At 38.9% G+C, this 26,108-nt stretch overlaps 1 protein-coding gene and 1 long non-coding RNA gene across 3 annotated transcripts; both read right to left on the reverse strand.

The window, feature by feature from the left end:
• Positions 1–326: 326 nt before the first annotated feature.
• On the reverse strand, positions 327–25,116 carry LOC104214337 (protein indeterminate-domain 5, chloroplastic-like). 2 transcript variants are annotated; one of them, XM_009763992.2, is made up of 6 exons: positions 24,946–25,116; positions 24,652–24,835; positions 22,289–22,688; positions 7,684–8,408; positions 6,753–7,075; positions 327–559 (listed from the first exon to the last, which is right to left on the reverse strand). In XM_009763992.2, exons 2-5 carry the CDS (start codon positions 24,779–24,781, stop codon positions 6,813–6,815), a joined length of 1,518 nt encoding a protein of 505 aa, XP_009762294.1. In that variant the 5' UTR covers positions 24,782–24,835; positions 24,946–25,116; the 3' UTR covers positions 327–559; positions 6,753–6,812. The 2 variants fall into 2 exon arrangements, with proteins under 2 accessions (XP_009762294.1, XP_070027669.1); XM_070171568.1 differs by lacking the exon at positions 24,946–25,116 and having other exon boundaries at positions 24,648–24,786.
• On the reverse strand, positions 8,855–17,930 carry LOC104214336 (uncharacterized). Its single transcript, XR_707883.2, has 3 exons — positions 17,048–17,930; positions 16,881–16,967; positions 8,855–16,800 (listed from the first exon to the last, which is right to left on the reverse strand). It is a non-coding gene; the product is annotated as an uncharacterized lncRNA (long non-coding RNA).
• Positions 25,117–26,108: the final 992 nt, after the last annotated feature.

The following is a 26,108-nucleotide window of genomic DNA, read 5'->3' on the forward strand; positions in this document are numbered from 1 at the left end:
GTTCTTCATAAATGATGTATCCAACTGTGTAATCTAAAATGTAAGATTACTTGTAATTATTTAAGCATATAAAAAAGGTAAACGAAGAAGCATTTGACAGAAAATCATTCTGAATATATTATTTGGCTCCATGTGTTAATCATGATATTTGCTTGCAGTTTCTCTCTGAAACTCTGCTGAAATAAAGAAGAGCAGAAAATATATGCATCTTATTATCAAAGCTTACCCAAGGAATGAAGATCATATATATAAGGTCTATATTTTTTTTTATAAAGCTATATTTTTTGTGTCCTGGCCTACTTTCTTGAATAGTTGAAAAACTAAAATGAAAGGACTAAATAAAATAGAGTTGGACTATATATGTCAACAAAATGGAAAACAAAATCTTAGCAAATAAAGGAAAAAAGAACAACAACAAAAACAAGAGAGTTTTCCTGTTTTCTAAGGCTATCTCCAGAAACAAGTTTTACTAATTGTCTGCTAAAATGTTGAAGAAAACTTCAAACTACAGCTATCTGCTTCATCAGTAAAAGAATTTCTCCTTTCAGGCATAGATACCCTGCAAATTAAACCATCGTATTCAATCAATAAGAATGTCCTTTTATGCCCCCCGGGGGGGTGTTGTTATGGAGAATAATTTTGCATATAATAACTCAGAAGAAAAATAAATTAAACCAACATTCACAAGCAAAGAACATTATGCTCTCAGTTTTGTACGAGGGATAAAGAGAAATTAATTTCGGGATTAAATTTAAGATGAATTTATCCCTGATTGGGATAAAATTGTGGTATAACTAATCACGAGATTATTTATCCCGGAATTGTAATATTTTTTTATTCCCGTGGGAGGGTTGGATAACTAATCCTGAGATAATTAATCATGGAATAACTTGTTTCCCAATCAAACGATCTCTTAAGAGTCAACAGAAACGCAAAGATACACGTAGAAACACGCACAGACGCAGAGGTATATTTACTTATTCTTCCGTCCCATTTTATGTGATGTGATTAGGAGTACGAGGACAAATGTAGACTAAAATTTTCAATAAAATTTATATATTTAGAAACTATATAAAAAGTATTATATGTCACAATAATCAACTATTCAAAATATTTAAAAAAACATGTAAAAAAATAAAAGTCTTTTGTTGTTGTTTTAAAAAATAAGGGTCAAGATGTTGGGAATAAACCCCGTAAAAATAGTATTCACGGTATTAGTGATAAACGCAGAACACTAAGTTATGGTTAAATCAGCAAGAATAGAAATGCAGCAATAATGACACCAAGATTTTACGTGGAAACCCTTCTGAATAAGGGAAAAAACCACGGCCAAGAAGAGCAACTGATATCACTATAGCGAGGAATTTTACACTGTGTAGTAACGAGTAAAAAATACTCCTAAGACCACTACACCCTCAAAAGAAATAAACACTCTTTTGCTTTTTCCACCTCACTACAATATCTCTCACACTCTATTTTTCTTCACAAACTATTTTCTTATAGTTTATGGAATACCTTGCTCTCTCTTTTCTCTCTTTGTTGGTGTGTAGAAATGAGAGTTAAAGCTCTCCTTTTATAGCCAAAACCTCACTCTCTAAAGCCTACAATATTTGACAATTTACACACCCTTTTCACAATTTCAACAAGGTTGGCTACCAAACCAAACCAAGTCAATAAAATTGGCTACCAAATTATACAAATTCAACAAGGTTGGCTACCAAACCAAACCAAGTCAACAAAATTGGCTACCAAATCATTTGAATGAGATGGACACCATATCAATCTCCCCTCCAGTCTCATTCATCTAGAGGAGGTAGCACTATCTTCTAGTTTGAGTGCATGCCGACAAGTTCTTTGCATAGCTCGAACTTGTCTCTTGGTACCACCTTGGTCAACATATCTGTAGGATTTTCACTCGTGTGAATCTTTTTGACTTGAAGTGATTCGTTCTCCACTAACTCACGAATCCAATGATATCTGACGTCAATGTGTTTTGTTCTCGCATGGTACATGGAGTTTTTGCTCAGGTCTATTGCACTCTGACTGTCGCAATAGACACATACTCCATCTGTCGCAATCCAAGTTCTTGAAGAAATCTCTTGAGCCATATCATCTCTTTGCCAGCTTCAGTAACCGCAATATACTCCGCTTCAGTTGTAGATAGTGCGACACACTTCTGCAACTTCGACTGCCATGATATAGCTCCCCCTGAAAAAGTAAACAAATATCCAGTAGTGGATTTTCTGTTATCAAGGTCACCTGCCATATCAGAATCTGTATAGCCCTTCAAAATTGGATTTGATCCTCCAAAACATAAGCATTCACGTGAGCTTCCTCTTAGATACCTGAGTATCCACTTTACAGCTTCCCAATGCTCTTTTCCTGTATTTTCGAGAAATCTGCTAACAACACCGACTGCATGAGCAATATCTGGTCGAGTGCATACCATTGCATACATCAAACATCCAACGGCACAGGAATAAGGAATCTTGGCCATTCTCTCTTTTTCCTCCGTTGTTGTTGGACACATCTTCTTGTTCAACTTCAGATGACCAGGAAGAGGTGTGCGAACCAACTTAGCACTTTTCATATTGAAGCGCTCCAGTACACGTTCTATGTACTTCTCCTGTGACAAGTAAAGCTTCCTTTCGTTTCTCGAACGAGTAATTCTCATGCCCAAAATCTGCTTAGCATGACCCAAGTCTTTCATTGCAAAAGACTTATTCAACTGTTTCTTCAACTCGTCAATCTTAGAAGAATTCCTGCCCACAATCAACATATCATCCACATATAGCAAGAGGATGATAAAATCGTCATCAGAAAATCTTTGTACAAACACACAGTGATCTGAAGAAGTCTTCTTGTAGCCTTGCTTCCCCATAACAGACTCAAACTTCTTGTACTACTGTCTGGAAGCTTGCTTCAATCCATATAGACTCTTCTTAAGTTTGCATACAAGATTTTCTTTACCTTTTGCGTTGAAGCCTTCAGGTTGTTCCATATAAATCTCCTCTTCTAAGTCACCGTGAAGAAAAGCAGTCTTCACATCCATCTGCTCAATCTCCAAATCAAGACTGGCAGTCAAACCAAGAACTGTCATAATGGAGGACATTTTTACGACAAGAGAAAATATTTCGTCAAAGTCAATACCTTTCCTTTGACCAAATCCCTTGACAACCAATCTAGCTTTGTATCTGGACTTCAAACTATGTTCTTCAGCTTTAACTTTGAATACCCACTTGTTCTTCAAAACTCTCATGCCCTTAGGCAATTTCACCAACTCATAAGTATGGTTCTCATGCAGAGATTTCATCTCATCTTGCATGGCTTCAATTCATTGATCCTTGTGCTCATCTTCTATGGCCTCCGCATAACATTCAGGTTCTTCCCCATCAGTGAGTAATGCATATTCATTGGGTGAGTAACGGTAGGAAGGAGTACGAGGTCTAGAAGACCTCCTGAGTGGAATATCTAACTCGTCCACAGCTTCGTGAGTAGGAGCATCTACCTCATCAACATTAGCATTGTTATCACCATCACCATCAATATGCTGATCTGGATTATGGTTCTGGGCATTACCATCATCATTGAGCCCACCAACATCATCCGTATTTGTATGAGGAACTTGATCAAGATTGACTAATTCTTCAGAACTTGGAGATTTTAGCTTCTCCGCTTTGTTAATATCTTTAATGGTTTGATCCTCCATGAAGATAACATCACGGCTTCTCACAACCTTCTTCTCAATTGGATCATATAGCCTGTAACCAAACTCATCAAGGCCATAACCAATGAAGATGCACTGCCTTGTCTTGGCAGTTAATTTTGACCTCTCATCTTTAGGCACATGTACAAAAGCTTTGCAACCAAACACTTTCAAGTGGTCATAGGAAACATCCTTGCCATACCAAACTTTGTTTGGAACATCACTTTACAAGGCACCCGCAGAGGATAGATTAATAACATGTGCGGCGGTCAACAAAGCCTCACCCCAAAAGGAATTCGGCAACTTTGCTTCAGAAAGCAAACATCTGACTCTTTCCATCAATGTCCTGTTCATCCTTTCTGCTAAACCATTAAGCTGAGGAGTCTTAGGAGGAGTCTTCTGGTGTCTGATACCCTGTTGTTTGCAGTATTCGTCAAACGGTCCACAATATTCACCATCGTTATCAGTACGAATACACTTCAGCTTCTTTCCAGTTTCTCTTTCAACTGAAACCTGAAACTGCTTAAAGACACCCAACACTTGGTCTTTAGTCTTCAAGATGTAGACCCAAAGTTTCCTTGAACAATCATCAATAAAGGTAGCAAAATAAAGTGCAGCACCCAAAGTTCTTATCTTCATTGGACCACATAAATCTGAATGCACCACCTCAAGCAACTCTATCTTTCTTGAAGGAGGATGAGACTGGAAAGAAACTCTTTTTTGTTTTCCAGCCAAGCAGTGCTCACATTTTTCTAATTTTGCACTTTCAAAATTTGACAACAATTTCTTCTTGGCCAGAACATTTAGTCCTTTCTCGCTAATGTGGCTAAGCCTCTTATGCCATAACGTTGAAGAGTTATGGCTCTCAACGGCATTCACCATATCAATACAGGTAGAAGCCGTAGTCCAGTATAGACCACGACGCTTTTCCCCACGAGCCACAATCATGGAGCCCTTAGTGAGCTTCCACTTTCCAGCACCATTGGTACTGACATATCCCTCATCATCCAAAACACCAACAGAGATCAAGTGCAAACGAACATCAGGTGCATGCTTTACATTGTTTAAAACTTAGTTTAGTTCCAATACTAGTTTCCAAACAAATCGTTCCAACACCAGCCACCCTAGATACAGTCTCATTACCCATACTCAGAGTTCCAAAGTCACCCTGAGTATATGATGAGAAAAATTCCTTCCTTGATGTCACATGAGATGCGACACCACTGTCCACAACCCAGCTTGACTCATCACAAGCAATATTTATCAGATCCGCATCAAGGACTGTAACAAGATCTTCTGTAGTGACGGTGGCCACACGATTGCCATCTTCTTTCTGTTCTTCCTTGTCTCTATTCTCCTTTTTCAAAATCCGGCAGAACTTCTTTGTGTGCCCTTTCTTCCCGCAATGATAGCACTCAATATCTTTAAGTCTGCTTCTGGATTTGCTTCTATTATGTTCTCTATTTTGAGAACCCCGATTCTTGCTTCTCCCCCTAGAGTCAGTCACCAAGACATCTGATGAGGAGGAACCCTGAGATTTTCTTCTCATCTCTTCATTTAGAAGGCTGCTCTTGGCAAGATCCATAGAGATCACACCATCCGGAGCAGAATTTGATAATGAAGTTCTAAGAATTTCCCAAGAATCTGGTAGGGAACCAAGTAGAAACAAACCTTGAATTTCTTCATCAAATTTAATGCCCATAGCAGATAACTGGTTCATGATCCCCTGAAAATTATTCAGATGATCTGTCATCGCGGAACCATCGTGGTATTTTAAATCCAACATCTGCTTTATCAGAAACATCTTATTGTTTCTAGTTTTCCGAGCATACAAACTTTCAAGGTGTTCCCATAGGGTCCGAGCATGTGTCTCCCCAGAAATATGGTTCAAAATATTATCGTCAACCCACTGTCCAATAAAGCCGCAAACCTGCCTGTGTAACAGATTCCACTCTTCATCTGATTTATTATCAGGCTTTACAGTGGCGAAGACAGGTTGATGAAAATTCTTGACATAGAGCAAATCTTCCATTTTGCCCTTCCAAATGGCATAATTTGTGCCATTCAAGGTAACCATTCTACTAGTGTTGGCTTCCATCATTTATCACAAATACAAATACTATTTATTAGGAGACCAAAGTAATTCTTTTCTGATGTGGAAGTTCAAATTGTGCTGCAACCACAGAGCTTACTCAGATAGAACCTTGGCTCTAATACCACTTGTTGGGAATAAACCCCGTAAAAATAGTATTCACGGTATTAGTGATAAACGCAGAACACTAAGTTATGGTTAAATCAACAAGAATAGAAATGCAGCAATAATGACACCAAGATTTTACGTGGAAACCCTTCTGAATAAGGGAAAAAACCACGGCCAAGAAGAGCAACTGATATCACTATAGCGAGGAATTTTACACTGTGTAGTAACGAGTAAAAAATACTCCTAAGACCACTACACCCTCAAAAGAAATAAACACTCTTTTGCTTTTTCCACCTCACTACAATATCTCTCACACTCTATTTTTCTTCACAAACTATTTTCTTATAGTTTATGGAATACCTTGCTCTCTCTTTTCTCTCTTTGTTGGTGTGTAGAAATGAGAGTTAAAGCTCTCCTTTTATAGCCAAAACCTCACTCTCTAAAGCCTACAATATTTGACAATTTACACACCCTTTTCACAATTTCAACAAGGTTGGCTACCAAACCAAACCAAGTCAATAAAATTGGCTACCAAATTATACAAATTCAACAAGGTTGGCTACCAAACCAAACCAACTCAACAAAATTGGCTACCAAATCATTTGAATGAGATAGACACCATATCACAAGAAACATAGGAAATTTTTCCTAGAATCAGCAAATATATAAAGCTAATTATTGCTCAAGCAGAATTAAACCTTACTAATTACGTAATTAGCTGAGCACCTGGTTCCCCTTTCGCAACGTTTAAAAAAAATTCATGAGAAAATGATATACAGATTGAGACATTCTTAGAATAATCTAATAGTACTACTATTTTTTTTAGAAAAAAAATTAAACTTTTACCTGTACTTTTTTGTGCATTCCTTTTGTCGTATTTGAACTTTTTTCACCTTTTCTTGAACGTCACTGAAAATTTTCAGGACTTATAAAACCCTGATTGCTTTGTTGTTGTTGTTGTTGCTCCCTTTGGCTACTAAATCCCCCACTCATACTTCTTACTATTTCTCCAACTCCAAGGAAATCTCTAGTTAACTGTTTCTTCTGTGGTGGTAATTGGTGCTGTTGCTCCTCAAAGTTCAATTTGGTTGCTGCGTTGTATCCTCCTCCATAGTCATTTTGGTCATGTCCATAAGCATTGACACCATTCACAATGTCAGCGGGCGTACCTACATATGACGGAGGGTAGTCAGTCGAACATTCTTAGCAGAAAATTTTATTGTGTACATACTATATATGTAATAGTTTCAAATATTACTTCTTATATGTAAATAGAAGAATTAACCTAAATAGTCACTGGCCTAATCATTTAAATAAAAAATATTCGACAGATGTATAATATATGTATAATTCATATTAATATGTGTTAACGTGTGTATAACCAGGTATAATCATTGTATAATTTATATATACCGACTCGAAAAAGTAAATAGTGAATTCGGTCGCTATTTTTGTAAAGACCCCTTATTATATAGTATTAGATAGCCTTACCCAAAAATAGTAAGCTGTTAATATGTGTATAACGAGGTATAATCAGTGTATAATCTATATATAGTAATTAGTGAATAGGATCGGCTATATGGGTAAAGACCCCTATATTGGACATCCTTACCGAAATGCTGGCTTCGCCATTGATGTCATGCAAGTGGTTCCCACTATGGTCATATAACCAGGTATAATCAGTGTATAATATATGTATACCGATTCGAAAAAAGTAAATAGTGAATTTGATCAGCTATTTGTGCAAAGATTCCTAATAAAGATCGGACATTCTTACCAAAATTTTTGGCTTCGCCATTGATGTCGTGCAAGTGGTTCCCACTATGGTCACTGAAATTGTCGCCAAAGTTGACAACTTGATGATCAGATTTTGTGCCACTAGAGGATGAATTACCACCATTAGTACTATTTCCAAAGGCTTTCAGCAATAAGGCAGTAGTGCTAATATTACTTGTAGTAGATCCCATTTGAGCTGCTTTTTGAAGAAGTGCAGTGGCCGACATTGGTGCAACTGAAGAAGTAGTAGTACTATTAAGATTATGGTTCTGAACTTGTGAACCATAAAGAGAAGGGATTGAACAACTAATATTTTGATCACCCAAAATTCCACTTGACATATTGCTATTTCCATCATTATTTTGGAAAAAGTTGAGGTTAAACATATTGTTGTTGTGAAAATTTGGGAGTTGTTGCATTAGGTCATGGATTGGTTTAATGTTGGCATAATCTTGATTGGATTCTTGAAAGAAAAAGGAATTACTAGTATTTGAGCCAATATTGGATGTATCAATGAGGTTGTGATTGAACTGCTGATTATGGGTAGTTTTGGTATTTCCCAAACTCAATATATCAATGGAATTAGAAGAAGGGTATTTTTGATCTAAAATTGTGGAATTCTGCATTTTGGAGAAGTTGCCTAAATTGTGTATTGGTACTGGATTTCTTGCAGTTTCTTGAGCCAAGGCAACACAAAAGGCTCTATGTGTGATGAAACTGTCACGCCTGTGTAAAACACAAATGAGATACAACCAATTAATAGAGAAACAATAACAAGAACTCTTTCAATGAAAAAATAATACGTAAAATAAAGGTTAAAAAGAAAAAATCCAAAAATTAGAGACAAATTAGATGAAGTTCGTAGCAGAGATTGAAACGACCAAAACATAAAGACAAAAAAGTTCAAAACATCTTTGTTAAATCTGATTGCGGTTTAACTTCTATAAACTGACATGTAGAAAAATTTGTACATTATGAGATCATTCGTAGTTACAAGTAATGTTAATTGATGTATGATAAGTGAGAATAGTAACTTGACAAATAAGACAAGTTAAACTTCAATAGTAATAGTGCAATTTTTTTTAAATTGTCAGTATATATAAGTTATATTCAATTCAAATTATACTAATTAATGACAATGACAATCATATGTTTTTAATGAGATTGTCACATATAACCACAAGACAAAAACAAATTGTAGAACACATAGTAATTAATACAAGAATGTCTTTAGCTAGTCTAGGTAAAAACTTCACTTTTACCATACACTGAATTTACTGAAACTCGTCATGGAAATTGACTTGAAAGTGGGCTCAAGTAATTTAAAGAGTGGTCCCATTCTAAAAATGACGAAACTGGTCAATTTGACCAAGGAGAAGGATATTGTAGAAAAGCTACATAAGGACAAATTTGGAGACAAACATGTAGTTAAAAATGCATTTACATTCAATAAATTCAAGCTATAGTTTGGACTTTGGCCATGTCATTGTCAAATTAATGTTGTTGGGGAAACACCAGAATATATATATATATATGTATGCGGTAAAACCGGGGGCCGATTTCCCCGTCAGTAGGTCGCCTCGCGGGCATGCTTTTCGAGGTTCGAAGCCGAGCTCGAGACCCACCCTCGGGAGCCGTCGAGTACCGGCCCCGGGGGCAATGCGTACTAACGACTATAATAGGGGAGAGGGGAGGTCCCAAGGCACGCAGCTGATATTGACAGAGCCCAATGCTATCTAGTTGTCCCATCCTTCTACCTTTATGATCAATGTAATTTGTACTGTGCTGGGATTCCCCCTCCTATATAAGGGAGATCCTTGGCACTTTGTAAACTTTGTTGCTCCAACTATTCTACACGAAATATACAAGAACTCTTTCTTTTCTCTCTAACATATTCTCCAAACATTATTGCTATTGCTTACTACTTTCATACTTGTTCTTCATTTATTGCTTGTTATCGGCCATAAAGAGCCTCTTTTAATTATATCCTAACTGTTAGCCCCTTCCTGATTATCCCCGATAGCTCGAGCCGAGTCTAGGCATCGACCTCGAGGCCCCTCATCGGTTAGTCCGAGGCCCAGACAACTAACCTCTTGGTTTGATCATAACTCTATTTTAGCTCGCATTTCATCTTTTATCTTCACATAACTTGCATCAACTGCTTTAACAACTAGCATAAAAATAGATCACGTATTTTTAGAGTCTCATCAATAAATTTAATAGTGATTATTTTCTTGCTGGTTTCATTACACAACGCAAGTTGCCTTTCACACTTTTTCTTGTCCAAGATCTTCGATTTCAGGACAAAATGTCTGGCTCAATAAATAGAGTTGAGAACAACAACCTCAAAAACCACAAGGAGAAGGACATGACTACTCCAGATGTCGATACACCACAGCAAAACTCAACTCGGGCGGAAAGGGAGACTCTCCGACATGATGTCCATATGATTATTGGAGGAACCAACGTCCCCCAAGGACCCATGCTCAAACGGACAAGAACGTCCACTACAAAAGAGGGACCGACCCGAAAGTGCCTGAAGACACCCTCGCATTCAGTGAGGAGGATCTCGAGGCTATGATAGAACCGCACAACGACGCTCGGGTGATCTCGTTTCTTTTAAACAACACCAGGATAAAACGTGTGCTCGTGGATCCAGGTAGCTCGGCCAACATAATTAGATAAGAGGTAGTAGGACAACTGGGGCTGCTCGATCAAGTCGCCCCCGTCCCTCGAGTCCTCCACGGCTTCAACATGACCGGCGAAGTAACAAAAAGAGAGATCACCCTCCCGATTGACACGTCCGGTGCAATTCAGAACACCAAGTTCCAAGTCATCGATGGCGACATGAGGTACAATAAGTTGCTCGACAGGCCTTGGATACACAACACGAGGGTAGTACCATCAACCTTACACCAGGTGATAAAGTTTCCTACGAAGGATGGCATAACGACCATACATGGAGAACAGCGGGCAGTGAAAGAAATATTCGCAGTCCACCATAAGGCGCCGATCCCCACGCACCCGATCCCAGACGAGGTTAGGAACACACAGACCCCCGAGGACGACGAATAAGATTTCTTTGCTCCTCGGACCTTCATCGCCCCCGAAGAATCGAATGCAACTAAATCGACAGTCGAAGAGCTGGAACAGACCATTTTAATTAAACACCTCCCGAATCATAAGGTATACCTTGGGACGGGGTTAACACCCAAACTCAGGAAAGGGTTCATTCAATTTCTTAGTAACAATATCGATTGTTTTGCTTGGTCCCACTTAGATATGACAGGAATTCCGCCAGAAATAACCTCCTACAGGCTGAGCATTGATCCCAAATTTAAACCCGTAAAGCAGAAGAGAAGACCATAGTCCGAGGTAAAACATACCTTCATCAAAGAAGAGGTAACGAAACTTCTTAAAATAGGATCCATTAGAGAGGTAAAGTACCCTGAGTGGCTGGCCAACGTAGTAGTAGTGACTAAAAAGGGAAACAAGCTAAAAATGTGTGTAGATTATAAAGACTTGAATAAAGCGTGTCCCAAAGATTTCTTTCTATTGCCTAATATCGACCGTCTGATCGATGCTACGGCCGGCCACAAGACCCTCACCTTTCTCGATGCCTACTCGGGGTATAATCAAATCCAGATGAACCCCGAGGACAGGGAAAAAACCTCCTTCATCACAAAGTATGGTACCTACTGCTACAACGTAATGCCCTTCGGGCTAAAAAACGCAGGGGCAACATACCAACACCTAGTTAATAAAATGTTCGAGCATCGAGTAGGTAAATGAATGGAGGTTTATATTGATGATATGCTAGTTAAGTCCCTGCGCGCAGAGGACCATTTGGCTCATTTGCAGGAAACTTTCGACATCCTCAAAAGTTACAACATGAAGCTCAACCCCTAGAAGTGAGCATTCAGAGTGGGATCAGGCAAATTCCTGGGTTTCATGGTATCAAACAGGGGGATCGAGATTAATCCTGACAAAATAAAGGCCATCGAAGAAATCACGGTGGTAAACAATGTAAAGGCCGTACAATGGCTAACAGGCGGATAGCAGCCCTGGGCAGATTCATATAAAGATCATCAGACAAGAGCCATCACTTCTTCTCTTTACTCAAAAGAAAGAACAACTTCGAATGGACTCCAGAATGCCAACACACCTTGGAGAAACTGAAATGATATCTGACCAGTCCACCTTTGTTGTATACGCCAAAGGAGGATGAAATGCTATATCTATATCTGGCCGTGTCTGAAATAACGGTAAGTGGCGTACTGGTCTGAGAGTAGCAAGGTACGTAATTTCCTGTTTATTATGTAAGCCAGACCCTAGGGGACGCCGAAACCAAGTATCCCCATCCAAAAAAATTAGCTCTCGCGCTAATAAGCGTCTCGCGAAAGCTGAAGCCCTATTTTCAATATCACCATATTTGCGTTCTGTCGATATACCCCTACCGGAGCATACTGCACAAACCCGAGCTATCGGGTTGATTGGCCAAATGGGCCATCGAACTCGGAGGGTATAATATCGAGTATCAACCTCGAACGACCATCAAGTCCCAAATTCTGGCAAACTTCGTGGTTGATTTTTCGCCCTCCCTTGTACCCGAAGTAGAGAGGGAACTTTTATTAAAATCAAGAACGTCTTCCGGGGTATGGACCCTGTTCACAGACGGCACCACAAATATAAGAGGATTCGAGCTCGGTATAGTCCTAAAGCCACCCGTTGGCGGTGTAATCAGACAATCCATAAAAATCACAAAATTGACTAACAATGAAGTCGAGTACGAGGCTATAATATCAGGTTTAGAACTGGCCAAAAGCTTGGGAGCCGAGACCGTCGAGGCGAAATGCGATTCACTCCTCATAGTAATCTAGGTGAATAGGAGCTACGAAGCTCGAGAAGACATGATGCAGAGGTACTTGGACAAAATCGAAATCGCACTGCGTCGCTTCAAAAAATGGGCCTTAGTCTATGTACCTCGAGAGCAGAATAGCGAGGCTGATGCCCTCGCGAATTTGGGATCTTCTGTTGAAGAAGAGGACCTACTCCCCGGGGTTGTTGTCCAATTGTTTAAATCAGTGGTCGAGGAAGGTCACGCAGAGATTAATTCCACCAGTCTAACATGGGATTGGAGAAATAAGTATATTGATTATTTAAAAGACGGGAAGTTGCCCACAGATCCAAAAGAATCGAGGGTCTTGTGAACCAAAGCAGCCCGGTTCTCGCTCGACGAAAATGAGACTCTATCCAGGAGAACTTTCGATAGCCCCCTGGCGGTATGTTTAGGGCCAGGTGACACAGATTATTTACTCCGAGAAATTCACGAGGGTACTTGTGGAAATCATTCTGGCGCCGACTCCTTAGTCCGGAAGGGGATCAGAGCAGGCTACTATTGGGACAACATGGAAGAAGACACCAAAGAATTCGTCCGAAAGTGCGACAAATGCCAAAGATTTGCTCCCATGATTCACCAACCCGGCGAGCAACTACATTCTATTTTATCACCATGGCCATTCATGAAATGGGGAATGGACATCGTCGGCCCTTTGCGGACGGCACCAGGTAAAGCTAGATTCATTTTATTTATGACTGACTACTTTTCAAAATGGGTGGAAGCGCAGGCCTTCGAAAAAATAAGAGGAAAGGAAGTCATCAATTTCATATGGGATCACATCATATGCCGATTCAGAATCCCATCCGAAATAACGTGCGATAACGGGAGACAGTTCATCCGGAGCAAGGTAACACAGTTCCTTGAAGATCACAAAATCAAGAGAATCCTGTCGACGCCTTACCATCCATGTGCAAACGGCCAGGCCGAGTCCAAAAATAAACTATCATTCAGAACTTAAAAAAGAAACTGGAGAACGCCAAGGGAAAATGGAAGAGAAACGCTGCCCGGGGTACTATGGGCATATCGAACAACTCAAAAATCAAGCACCGAGACAACACTTTTCTCTCTAGTATACAGCGTCGAGGCTTTGATACCAGTGGAAGTCAGGGAGCCGAGCGCCAGATTCCAGCACACTATTGAGGGCTCGAACAACGAGGCCATGACAACGACCCTTGAACTATTGGATGAAAAACGAGAAGCCTCGCTGATCCGGATAGCCGCCCAAAAGCAGAGAATCGAAAGATATTATAACAGGAGAACAAATCTCAGGTATTTCGGGATGTGGGACTTAGTCCTACGGAAGGTCACTCTCAACACCCGAAACCCTAATGAAAGAAAGCTGGGCCAGAACTGGGAAGGACCATACCGTATCCTCGGAATAGTCGACAAGGACTTATAAGCTCGGCACCATGGAGGGCGAACAACTTCCGAGCAAATGGAATATATCGATGCTAAAACGGTATTACTGCTAGGGCATCTGATCGAAAAAATTCATAAATACCCTCGAGCAAGCATTGCACTCTTTTCCTTCGACCGTATTTTGTCCCAAAGAGGGTTTTAACGTCAAGGTTTTTAACGAGGCAACACCTACATGCTATCTAAGGGGAATACAATAAGTGTTTGAGGCTTCCTTTGCAATCAACCCCGAGCACTGAAGGGCACCCCCCGAAAGGTTACCCACTCGAAAAAACCGATGAGCGCCAGACATGATTCAAATAGGAAAATGATGTACCGGGCCAAACGGTCGAATGAACCGTGCCCGTATGAGCCGGACCCACGGCAACAAAACGACATGTACTTATGCCAAGCAATCAGAGAATGCCTTCTGCCAAAGCACCTCATATTCCAAAGAAAACTCAACGTTTTCTCAACAAAGATTCCTCCACCGAAAGTGCCTCGAGTATTCAGAGACTGGCGTCAATAACTCGGCACCTGTATGATCTCAAGGTTAGAATCTCCGAAATTATAAGCCCTCAATGAGGCAATTCCGAGCTCTCGAGTAACGGCCCCCGAGCCAAAGCAAATTCGATGACTCAAAGACTATCACCAATCGCCGTTCGTTAAAAAACCCAAGGCCGTAAGACCCCAAGCGGGCAGACTCAGTCTCAAAAAACTTGCACCAAGTATCAACAACAACTACACCTGTAAGACCTCAACGGCATGGAAAAACCTGTAAGACCTCAACGACATGGGAAAACCTGTAAGACCTCAATGACATGAAAATATTGTAAGACCTCAAGCAAGGCATGAATCATACTTGTACCAAGTATCAACAAAACTATAAGACCTTAATGGCATGAAAATACTGTAAGCCCTCAAGCAAGGCATGAATCATACTTGTATCAAGTATCAACAAAACTGTAAGACCTCAAGCAAGGGATGTATCATACTTGTACCAAGTACCAACAAAAGTTAAGACCTCAAGCAATGCATGAATCATACTTGTACCAAGTATCAACAAAACTGTAAGATCTCAAATGGCATGAAAATTTTGTAAGACCTTACTACAAGCATAAATCAATCCCGAAGTTTAGGCCATATGTCGCATTTGTAAGACTCTCGAAAGGGCATACCCTCGATGTAGACGCCTAAACTACTACGCTCGGGATCAAACATGGATCCGGCCAAACATAAATGACTACGGTCATACAACTGTACCAGCTAAATTAACGCGACTCGGGGATGCCCGACCTTCGCTACAAAATCATAGGCCATTACTTCGAATCTACTCGAAAAAACTGGTTAAACAGGCTACCCTCGACAGGCAAAAGAGCTTCGACCATGTCAGCTCCAAATCACAAGGCTTCGAGCTACTTAGCCTATGAGCCAAACCTTTCGAGGTGCTCAAACATCGCCATAAATGACTTGAAATGGAGGTTCTTCCCTAACCGACGACGGGTCAGGCAAAATCATTTCAAAAAGTCCTTAACAAGAGGAAAACAAAGCCTACATATGCTTAAAGGCAAAGCGTAAGATCCATTGTCGCCAGCCTAATGAGCCTCAGGGCCACACACACTAAAAGGTCGCAACGACCAAAAGCGTAAGAGCCATTATCGCTAGCTTAAAATTTGAAAGCTTGAGGGTTAAAATGAGCTCGAGTCGTAACCCGATTCGGAGACCGGACCCAAAATAGTTAGCTATACATGCCTAAGGGCAAAGCGTAAGAGCCATTATTGTCAGCTTAATGAGCCTTAGGGTCACACATATAGAAGGTCGCTTCAACCCAAGGCATAAGAGACATTGTCGCCAGCCCGCACAAATACAAAACTTGAGGGTCGATTGAGCTCGAGTCGAAACCCAACTCGGAGACCGAACCCAAAATAGTTAAAATACATATGCCCGAACGCAAAGTGCAAGAACCATTATTGCCCGCCCATGAAAACACAGAAGCTTGAGGGTCGAATGAGCTCGAGTCGAAGCCCGACTCAGAGACTAAACCCAAAATAGTTGAGCAAAGCATAAGAGCTCTAACGCCAGCTTATACTATATGTCGCATCGATCAGGCGCGTAAAAGCACCCAAGCTTGCCTAATGAGCCCCAGGGCCGTATCATGAATCTAAAGATTCTTGCCAACTCTAAAAATGGGATCACCTGGCCAAATTCCGAACAAAAAGGGGAGTGGAAGAAGCAAAGCCACATGGTTTACTTTATACATATGCCAGTATGAAAGTATTATATTCAAACAGGAAAATCAACAGGATCCTAATCCATTATCGAGCCTACATTCTCAATGGCTCCCCAAGGGTTGCACCTTGACAGCTACGAGTCCCCCGACGGCCCCTTTTTAATGACATTTTCCCTCTTCGGGGATCCACCCTCATTTTTTGCACCACACAAACTGTCATCCGGCATACCTCCAACGGTCTACTTTCGAGAATCTAGCCAGGCACGATCCGCAGCTCGAGGTAAATTTGGGCTAGCCCCCTCAGACGCCCTCTCAATGCGAGCATTTGCGTTAATAACTTCCTCCCTGTGCGAGGACACAAACGCCTTGACTTAGGCTTTGATCTGATAGAGTGCAGCCACCAGCTCGGAATGGAGACCTATGTACTTGTCACTATCCTCCTTCGCATCCTGGAGCTGACGCTCGACTGAGGTTACCTTCCCCTGGAGGGTGTCCCTCTCGTAAGTTATTTCCCTTATATACTGACTGAGCTCGGAAATTTCAGCATCTCTGGCCCAAAGTTCCTCTCTCAGCAAAGTGTTTTCCTTCTCAAACTGCACAAATAAGGTCCGAGATATTAAAAGCAATAGAATCTCATAAAGATTCAGATAATAGTAAACGGGGGATGAGTAACCTGCTCGGTAAGATGGGCTTTCTCACACTCGCGACGGTTCACCTCATCCTGGTACTGGGTGAAAGCCTGGCTGTAAAGTGCTTTAGCCTGAAGCCACAAAAAAGGACAAGTTAGAAAAACAAAGATCAGAGCAGCCCATAGCGGCAGACAGGGTTAGCAAAAATTACCCGCTTTCAAAGTCTGCCCATCTTGCCAAAAACGAATGAAGCATCAACCTCGGGACTTCCCTCAAGAACGGTCGGCGATCTCTCGGGCGTATCTCCGCCTTTGACTAGTGCCCTTGCATTAGAGGGCTCTTCACGTGGGGCATCTTTCACTCCATGAGGCAGTAGGATCACTCCCTGAGGGGAATCAATAATGATCACAGAGTTGACAGGATCAGCCAAAGCCTCCATCCCTTGTTCACCCTGGACCCCGGAGCTGGGCCCCTTCGAACTGCCTACCAAGGGCAACTCAACTCAGGAAGAATTATGGCCGCTAGCCAACTCAGGGGTAGTACTCGATACTCTATCCGTTGCCTCCCCACCACAAAGATGGGCCACATCAGCATCAGGCTCCGGTTCAGAAGCCTCCATCCCTACGGCCCGAGGATCAGCCGAGTCTATACACTCCTCGGAGACCGTTGGGAAGCTGTTTTCCCCCTCGCCTTCAACTCGAGGGTTTCCCGCCGTCTCCAAGGTCAGAGCTGCCGGGTCAACATTGGATCATTCCACCTTAACCCTCTTGAACTCCGGCGGCCCGACCAGCAGACCCCCCTACCTTCTCTTCTTCTCGCCAGGCACTAGGGCGTCCCCATCAATAGGTGGTGCCTCCTTCGTTAAAGGGACTTCCCCAGACCTACATAATGCAGAAGTTAAACACAAAGAATGAAGAACACTACTAATAGCTATTTGCATCAAAGTGTGCGGATGCAACAAGGTTCAGAGCTTACCATGATCTTTGGCTTCCCACCGGGCTCAGGATAAATTTCGCCACACTCGTTCAACATATGGGCAAATCAAGTATAAGCGGTCGATCCAATCTTGGAGGTCCGAAACTGCACCGGGGTAGGTTGCTACGGCTAAAAAAGCAAGAGAAATAGAGTTAGATGCTTGAAGAAATATCGTCAAAGAAAAACGAAGGAAGACCCGACAACACGTTTACTTACGTCCAGCATTCCACCTTTCGGGGAACAACATCTTTTCCACCGGAATCAGGTCAGAAGTCCTCACTCGGACGAATCGGCTTACTATCCCTCGTTCTCGGGCTCCTCGATGCAGGTAAAAAGGAACCTCGGGGCTCGACAACGGAGTTTGATTAGGCCCCCATAGAGAAGACGGGGACTATACATCCTGATTAGGTGGTTGAGGGTGAAGGGCATCTCCTCTATCATGTTTGAGTAATGCCTGATCATATAAACAACGCGCCAAAACGAAGGATGAATTTGACCCAGGGTTACCTGATAACGTTGAGATAAGTCGAGAATCACGGGGTCGATCGGGGGCGAGGATGACCCCACCGGCCCCAAAGTGAATGGATAGGTGTACACACTCAGAAAGTCGGCTTTATGAGCCGTAATATCTTCTTCCCGAGCAGGAATCTCCACAAGCACAGTATCCCCCCAGCGGCAGTTGGCCCTCACTTCCCCGATGTCTATTACCGAGCTAATATACCGAGTCACGGGCTCACAATGCTTTGGCTTCGAGGAAGGTCTCTCGACCTTGAAATCAGAGGTCATCACAAAAGATCTCGGGGCGCATTCCTCAGCACGAGGAGGTGTGGCCACTTCACCTAGAGAAAGAAGCGAAGAGGATGAGCCCACAACCTCCTAGGAAGCAGAGGTGGAATTGTTTGCCATCCTTAGAAGATTCTGGAGGAAGAAAAAGAGTTGCGTTACTGAGAGAGAACGAGAGCAAAGGAAGAGCGAACCTTTTCAGGGATTTGGGCACGCAATGGGTTATAGAAAAGGAGAAGGGGAGTATTTATAAAAGCACCGTGTGTGTATTAAAGGAGGCCAAGAGGCAACCAACTGCCATAGTCAATGCGGAGCCTGCAGGAGCAGCGTGTGTGTCGTATCTTGGCACCTTGTGGCCGTTGCCGATTGCAAGAACATCGCAGGAGGAAGAAATTCAAGGTCATTTCTTATCGTTTCTTATCACTTTCACTCTAAGAAACGCGGAGACTATATGTATGCGGTAAAACGGGGGACCCGATTTCCCCGTCAGTAGGTTGCCTCGCGGGCATGCTTCTCGAGGTTCGAAGCCGACGTCGAGACCCACCCTTGGGAGCCATCGCGTACCGGCCCCGGGGGGTAGTGCGTACTAACGACTATAATAGGGGAGAGGGGAGTTCCCAAGGCACGCAGATGATATTGACAGAGCCCCATGTTATCTAGTTGTCCCATCCCTCTACCTTTATGATCAATGCATTTTGTACTATGCTGGAATTTTCCCTCCTATATAAGGGGGATCTTTGGCACTTTGTAAATCTGTTGCTCCAAAATATACAAGAACTCTTTCTTTTCTCTCTAACATATTCTCCAAACATTATTGCTACTACTTACTACTTTCATATTTGTTCTTCATTTATTGCTTGTTATCGGCCATAAGAGCCTCTTTTAATTATATCCTAACTGTTAGCCCCTTCCCGATTATCCCCAATAGCTCGAGCCCGAGCCCAGGCATCGACCTCGAGGCCCCTCATCGGTTAGTCCGAGGCCCGGACAGCTAACCCCTTGGTTTGATTATAACTCTATTTCAGCTCGCATTTCATCTTTTATCTTCACATATCTTGCATCAACTGCTTTAACAACTAGCATAAAAATAGATCACATATTTTTAGAGTTTCATCAACAAATTTAATTGTTATTACCATTTTCACGGTAAACAATATATATATCAAAAATTATATGAGGAAGAGAAGAAAAAGTTTAGTCAAAAAGGAAAAGAAAATGAGGAATATAATTGCCAAAATCGAGAGAAACATAATCAAGGATGATATATAGAATAAGTTGCTGAAACTGGAATATATGAATAATGAGTGAACTTTCATTATCGATAAAAGACATCATCAATACTCAAAGAAGTGAAATAATGCCTGGACAGGATCTTCAGTAAATGAAACAGCCAGTCGAAAAAAAATTCATTAAATTTAAGTGAAGAAACCCTTTTCAGCTATAGATATGGACATTATATATAGCGCACGTTAAATGAATTCAACTGGACTCATTTATGTGTTGTTCTATTTGCATCGTTTTCTTGTTATTTTGATGTTGCTAATGTTTGTGCTACCATTTTATTTTTATTTTGCTTTGAGTTGAGGTCTATCGAAAACAGTTTCTCTATCTTCTAGGCCACTTGTGAATATATATATATATATATATATATATATATATATATAAATCACATTTATTTAAAACTAATCCACTCTAGATTCTGAATTCTAGTGGTGTAAAACATTATCATGACTGTTAACCTCTAGCCAACCCAGAAGAGAACAAACCTGACAAAGATTACCAGTTTTGCATGGCACAGCAACACGTGAATAAGTTGACAAAGGTAAAAGTAACGGAAAAGGACGACCATTCCTAGGAGACAGATATTTTTAACCGAAATAAGAATAATATTTATTTCACATTTAATTATGGGTATTAGCTAAAATCGATATAAATCAGCTTCTACCTAAATTCTGGTATTAACTATCCTAGTTAACCTTGTTTTAAAGAAAAAGAAAGAATATATGTAGATGCATGGGTACTACTGTTTTAATTTCTTTCTTTGTTTTTACAACTTATATATGACCATATGGTGTTTCACCAGTGACAATTTCACGTGTACACATTGTCTGTACCAGTAAAGATCCAAAAACAAAACAAAAAAACAAAAACCTACCAGAGAACAAAACAAAGAACCAACACCAAACAAAACTAAAGAAGATAAGAGAAAGGTGAAAAATGAGTTCAAATACAGAATCTGTAACTGTAGAAAAACTGAAGACAACTTTTTCATCACCTGGGGTATCTAAAACTAGCCCTAACACCAAAGAAGATGGCAAGCATTTTTGAGAATTCAAATAGCATCATCACTAACAACTAGAGAATCGTGGTGTTATACTAAAATGTGTGATGATAAATCAAATAATAAACCAACAAAAAAACAAAATTAATCAAATTCAATTGATCTGCTCCAAAAGAGAATGATCAATCACACTGGGGCGGAAACACAACTCATAGCAGTGGTCACTATAAGAAAACTATTTACTATATTGTTAATTAGATATTAGCATCGGGAAAAATGATTCCTAAAGTACTGAGTCTAGTCCCTAAAAGTCTGTTAGGTGTTTGCCGTAATTTTTTTGCTATATTTGGTTTTCCTATCTGTTGAAGGAAAGGACAATATGTTTATCATAATTGGGGTTTCTTCTTGTAGAAGGAAATTATAAATCTTCCATATTTGACTAGTCCTTTTTCGTGTAGAAAAAGATTTGGGCTTCTATAAATTGAGGATCATTCCTTTTCATTCAGTAGCATTTACAATGTAGCCATATATAAGAGGTTTGAGAGTCGTGTTTAGGGAAAAAACTTTACGGGACAAGTATTAGTGTGTCACTTGTGTTTGCCTCTTCGTGAGGTTATTCTCTCAATATATTGCACTCTCTTTTTATATAGTGGATTACTCATCTCCGTTGTGGATGTAGGTCAGTTGACCGAACCACGTTATATATTTATGTCTCTTTTGGTATATTTCTCTTTTATTATATGATTTATCATTGTTCAAGATTTACTTTGCTAGCTTCCACATGACACCTGATTATTTTGGTCCTAACAAAGTCAATAACTCATTTGGTAACTCTTTAAATTTAATATTCTACATGGCATGATTAGGGTCAGAAGATTCAAAGGGTACTTTGATATATTATAGGATTAGATCTCCCTATAACATCTCTATTTAACAACCATTCACTTAAAAATATTTCATTATAGCAACCAAAAAGTATCCGAATAAATGAAGTTGTTATAGGGAAGTTTGACCGTACATATTTTTAGTTTAAGGTCACAAAATTCAAAGGTATCCACATTTTCTTAAACTCTATGCCTAATCAAACGAAAAGCTTAAATTGAAACGGTGGAGTAATTGATTTTTGGATTAATTTTATCAACTATGAGAAAGGGAGCCTACGCGCAACTGGTTAAGTTGTTGTCATGTGACCAGAAGGTCACGGGTTCGAGCAGTGAAAATAGCCTCTTGCAGAAATGCAGGGTAAGGCTGCATACAATAGACCCTTATGGTCTGTCCCTTCCCCCGACCCCGCGCATAGCGGGAGTATAGTGCACCGGGCTGCCTTTTTTTTTAGCAACTAAGAGAAAAAAAAAGAAGAAGAAGAAATTAAGACAGATAGTAACTAATTAAGCTAGTTGAATGTGTACAAACCTTGAGAAAAGAGTGCCACAATCACATCTATATTCACGAGTGCCACAAGTTTTTGTATGAGCTTTCCAATCAGACTGAACTGCATATTTCTTGGAACATTTCTCACACTTGAATTTCTTCTCACCATGTTTTCTGAAGTAATGTTTTTTAATACCAGTGAGATCACCTAATGCTCTGGAAATTTCATGGTGTACACATGTGATTTCAGGACAAAGATAGACCTTTCTTTTTACTACTTCTTTTGTATTTTTCTGCTTTAGTTTCCAAGGCAAATTGTGTCCTCTTCTGTGTAGTTGTAAGTTTTGTTCCCTTTGGAATCCTTTGTTGCATACCTCACATAAGAATCTGTTTGTTGCCATTAGTGACTTGGGTGATAAAGCTATCACTTCTGCATCTGGATCTGCTCATGTTTTCATCACCAAGAAAAAGAAAAAGAGAGTTAAAAACAAAATTCTTGATGATGACTAATTATACAATAACAACAAAAATAAACGCACTTAATTCCTACAAGTGTGATCTGGGAAGGGTAGTGCGTACGCGGACCATACCCACACCTTGTGAAGATAGAGAATTTATTTCTAATAATACCCTCGTCTCATAAAAAGCATAGTCATAGCATGATAATGATAAATTATAATAATTTAAATTCATCATCTATATATGGTGGAAACTTACAAAGATTATATAGGGGGTATTTATCATATGAAAATGAAGAGAGATAGGTGTTTTTGTTGTTGTTGCTCAATTTGCATTTTTGATAGGTTTTAACCATCCTCAACCCTATGAATAACTTATATATGAAGAAAATAGTCAAGTTTGTTCGGATTTTTCGTTTCGATTATGTTCGTCTTAGCCCTTATAGTCTATTAATGGCTAGGATGGTTTTTGTTGCACTAAATTCAGGACCTATCAAATTAGGGTTTTCTTCTTCTTTTTTTTTAAAGCTAAACTTGAATTTCAACTGTAAATTATCATTTTATTCATCTTTTTGTATATACTAGATTTAGAGTACGTGCTTTGCGCGTGTACCCCATATCAATAAGTATAATTTTTTAAGAATTATATAAATATATTAAACTATGTATACTTGACGTGCAATTGTTAAGTGTTATTTAAATATCATTTCTAAAATTTGATGTTGAGTTAAAAAGGTATAAAAGTTATGGATATTGGGATAATTTATGTCTAATTTTAATATTTATTAGAATGCATATTTATATTTTGGTAATAATTTATAGAAGGATAGTTTGATTAAAAGGTAATGGACATAATATTGCATACTTAAAGAATCAAATATCATTTTTACGAAAAATATTTCTCTTCTTTTTTTGTTAAGTACGATAGTTAAAATGCATATATAACTGATTGATTTTAATTCCATGAACGGTTATAAATCTATAACTAAGAACAAGAAAATTAAAAGAGTCCACCCAATATTACCGACTTTAGTTATAATTTTTTACTTAGTCTTTCTCTATTTTATTATTAAGATAAATAATTATATAGAATTAATTGGTTAGAATTCTATGACAAAATATAATTCAATCTGCAATAAACAATATCAACATTCTTACTTCGTTCCTATGGATTTGCTATTAACAGATTTATCTATTTGTGTAAATAATAAATCTAAATATTAGAATTTTCTACATAATATTTCCAACAAAAATATTGAGTAAGCAAAGCTTTAGTTGATATTAAATTTCAGTTATTAGAGAAAATTAAATGACTTACAATATTATTTTTTATTTTAATAGTGTCACGTTATTTGAACTGTCAACAAATATTATTGTAAAAATGGGGGAAAAAGCATTCAAGTAGCATACATGAAGGTAAACTTTGCAAGTTTTAAATCCAAGATGTTGTATCCAATTTCATCTTCACTACGAAATTGTTTATCCATATGTCGTCTTTGATAATTTGATGTACTTTTGTTAGTTTATTTTATTTTTAAAACATTTAACTATTGGCCGATTACATTTATTAGTATCGAATTTACCAGTTTGTTCAAATAATAAGATAGTTTATATAAGGTAAATTTTTAATTGACTTTAAAGCCATTAATATTAGGACATACTGTATAATAGTTCAAATAAAAAAAAAAAGATTTAGTAAGTAAACTTTTAGTTAATTTCAATCTCCTAAATATTAGGAAATTAATTTAATTACGATTTTGTCTAATATAAAATTTATTTTTAAAGGGTAAAAAAAGCGAACGACATTTCGCTAAGGGTTTCGTGCTTTTAATATAATATAGATTAAAAAGAAGAAAAAAGAGAAGAATTTAGTCCTCTCTACTTGTTCTTTTGTTTTAAGAATTCATTCCCTTTAATTTAAAAAAGAAAACAATTATAGATACTTGCATGGTGTAGTGCCAGGTTGATTTCTTCTCTTCTTTGTTGGTGTAGCTTGAGCTTGAGTTTGAGCCATAGATGAAGATGGAGCTAAAGTATACTGCTGCTGTTGAAGGAAAACTTCCTGTTGAATATTCATCTTTTCTCTGATTTCCCTCTTCTCTTCTTGTTTTACTCTAAATATTCTTCTGCCCTGTATCATTTCAATTTTATCGGATGTTTACAAAGAACTAAAAAATGAAAGAAAAAGAAAAGAAAAGAAAAAGGAAAAAAAATTCAATTCAATAATCTTCACTCACAAACCTTATCTATATATAGAGCCTCCAGAAACTCTTTGCTGCTATTGAATTTTAGCTAACATAAAAAAGTGAGTGAATGAGTAAGAGGAAGAGAATCATCTCATGATTAGCTATTTGATGGTTTTTTTTTTTTTTTTTAAAAAAAATTCTCTCTTTCTTCTGTAATCCTTTTCTATAAATAAAATTTCTCAAAAAAGGATACTATGAGGTTTTTCTATGTGTTTTAGGTGTCATGCATATACACAAACACATATACATACCATCTTTTTTTTAATTATTTTTCTTTTTCTCTCTAATTTTTTCTCTCTCTTGTTCATTATATATCTCTATTTTATACTTTTATATCACTACATAAAATGCAAAAATGGAAAAGTAAAAAAGAACCTATTAAAAGGGAAAGAACATCCATTGTATTACTTGTACTACTATCTGCAACAATTGGCCTAACTAGGACTCCTTATACTAGAATTAGACAGCCTAATTACTAGTTCTGCATAGCTAGCATTCCACACTAAAATTAGACAGACTAATTTCTATTTCTGAAATCTAATTAACTATACCAAAATTAGCTCATCAACAATTACAGACAAGTTTATACTAAAAAATTGGATTCCCTTTCCAAAATTTGAAAAAATTGAGGAGGAGGTGAGGTATTGACGAAATAAATTTACTCGCGCGCGCCTAGTGTTTAATACTACATATGTTTTTTTACATATACTACTTCTCTTACTTAATTATATGGATAATTAATGTATATTCTCTTCTCAATTCATCATTTAATCATGATAAATTAGTCACACTTAAAAATAATTTACAAATATTATTTCAAATTTTAAATCTATGGCCAACCAATTAATATAAACATTGGATGCGAGTAAATATTTTATCAATTTTAGCGTGGAATGATGTGATGGTCCTGACCCCTGATGTGTAGCATTTGGGTCCACCGACCAGCAAGCATTGCCTCCCTTTCTCTCATTTCGTATCTTCTACCTCACTCTCAAACAAAATGCTCCTTCGTCTCCTTCTTCTTGGCTGTCACAGTGAAAGAGGAACTATAAAAATAACTAAAAATATAAAACTAATAAATCCCTTTTTTCAAATATCAATAGGTAGCTAATAATCAAAATAAATATTCCAAATGCATATAAAAATGTAAAGTCCTTG

Source organism: Nicotiana sylvestris, chromosome 4 (assembly GCF_000393655.2).
Source record: "Nicotiana sylvestris chromosome 4, ASM39365v2, whole genome shotgun sequence".
Lineage (NCBI taxonomy): Eukaryota > Viridiplantae > Streptophyta > Magnoliopsida > Solanales > Solanaceae > Nicotiana > Nicotiana sylvestris.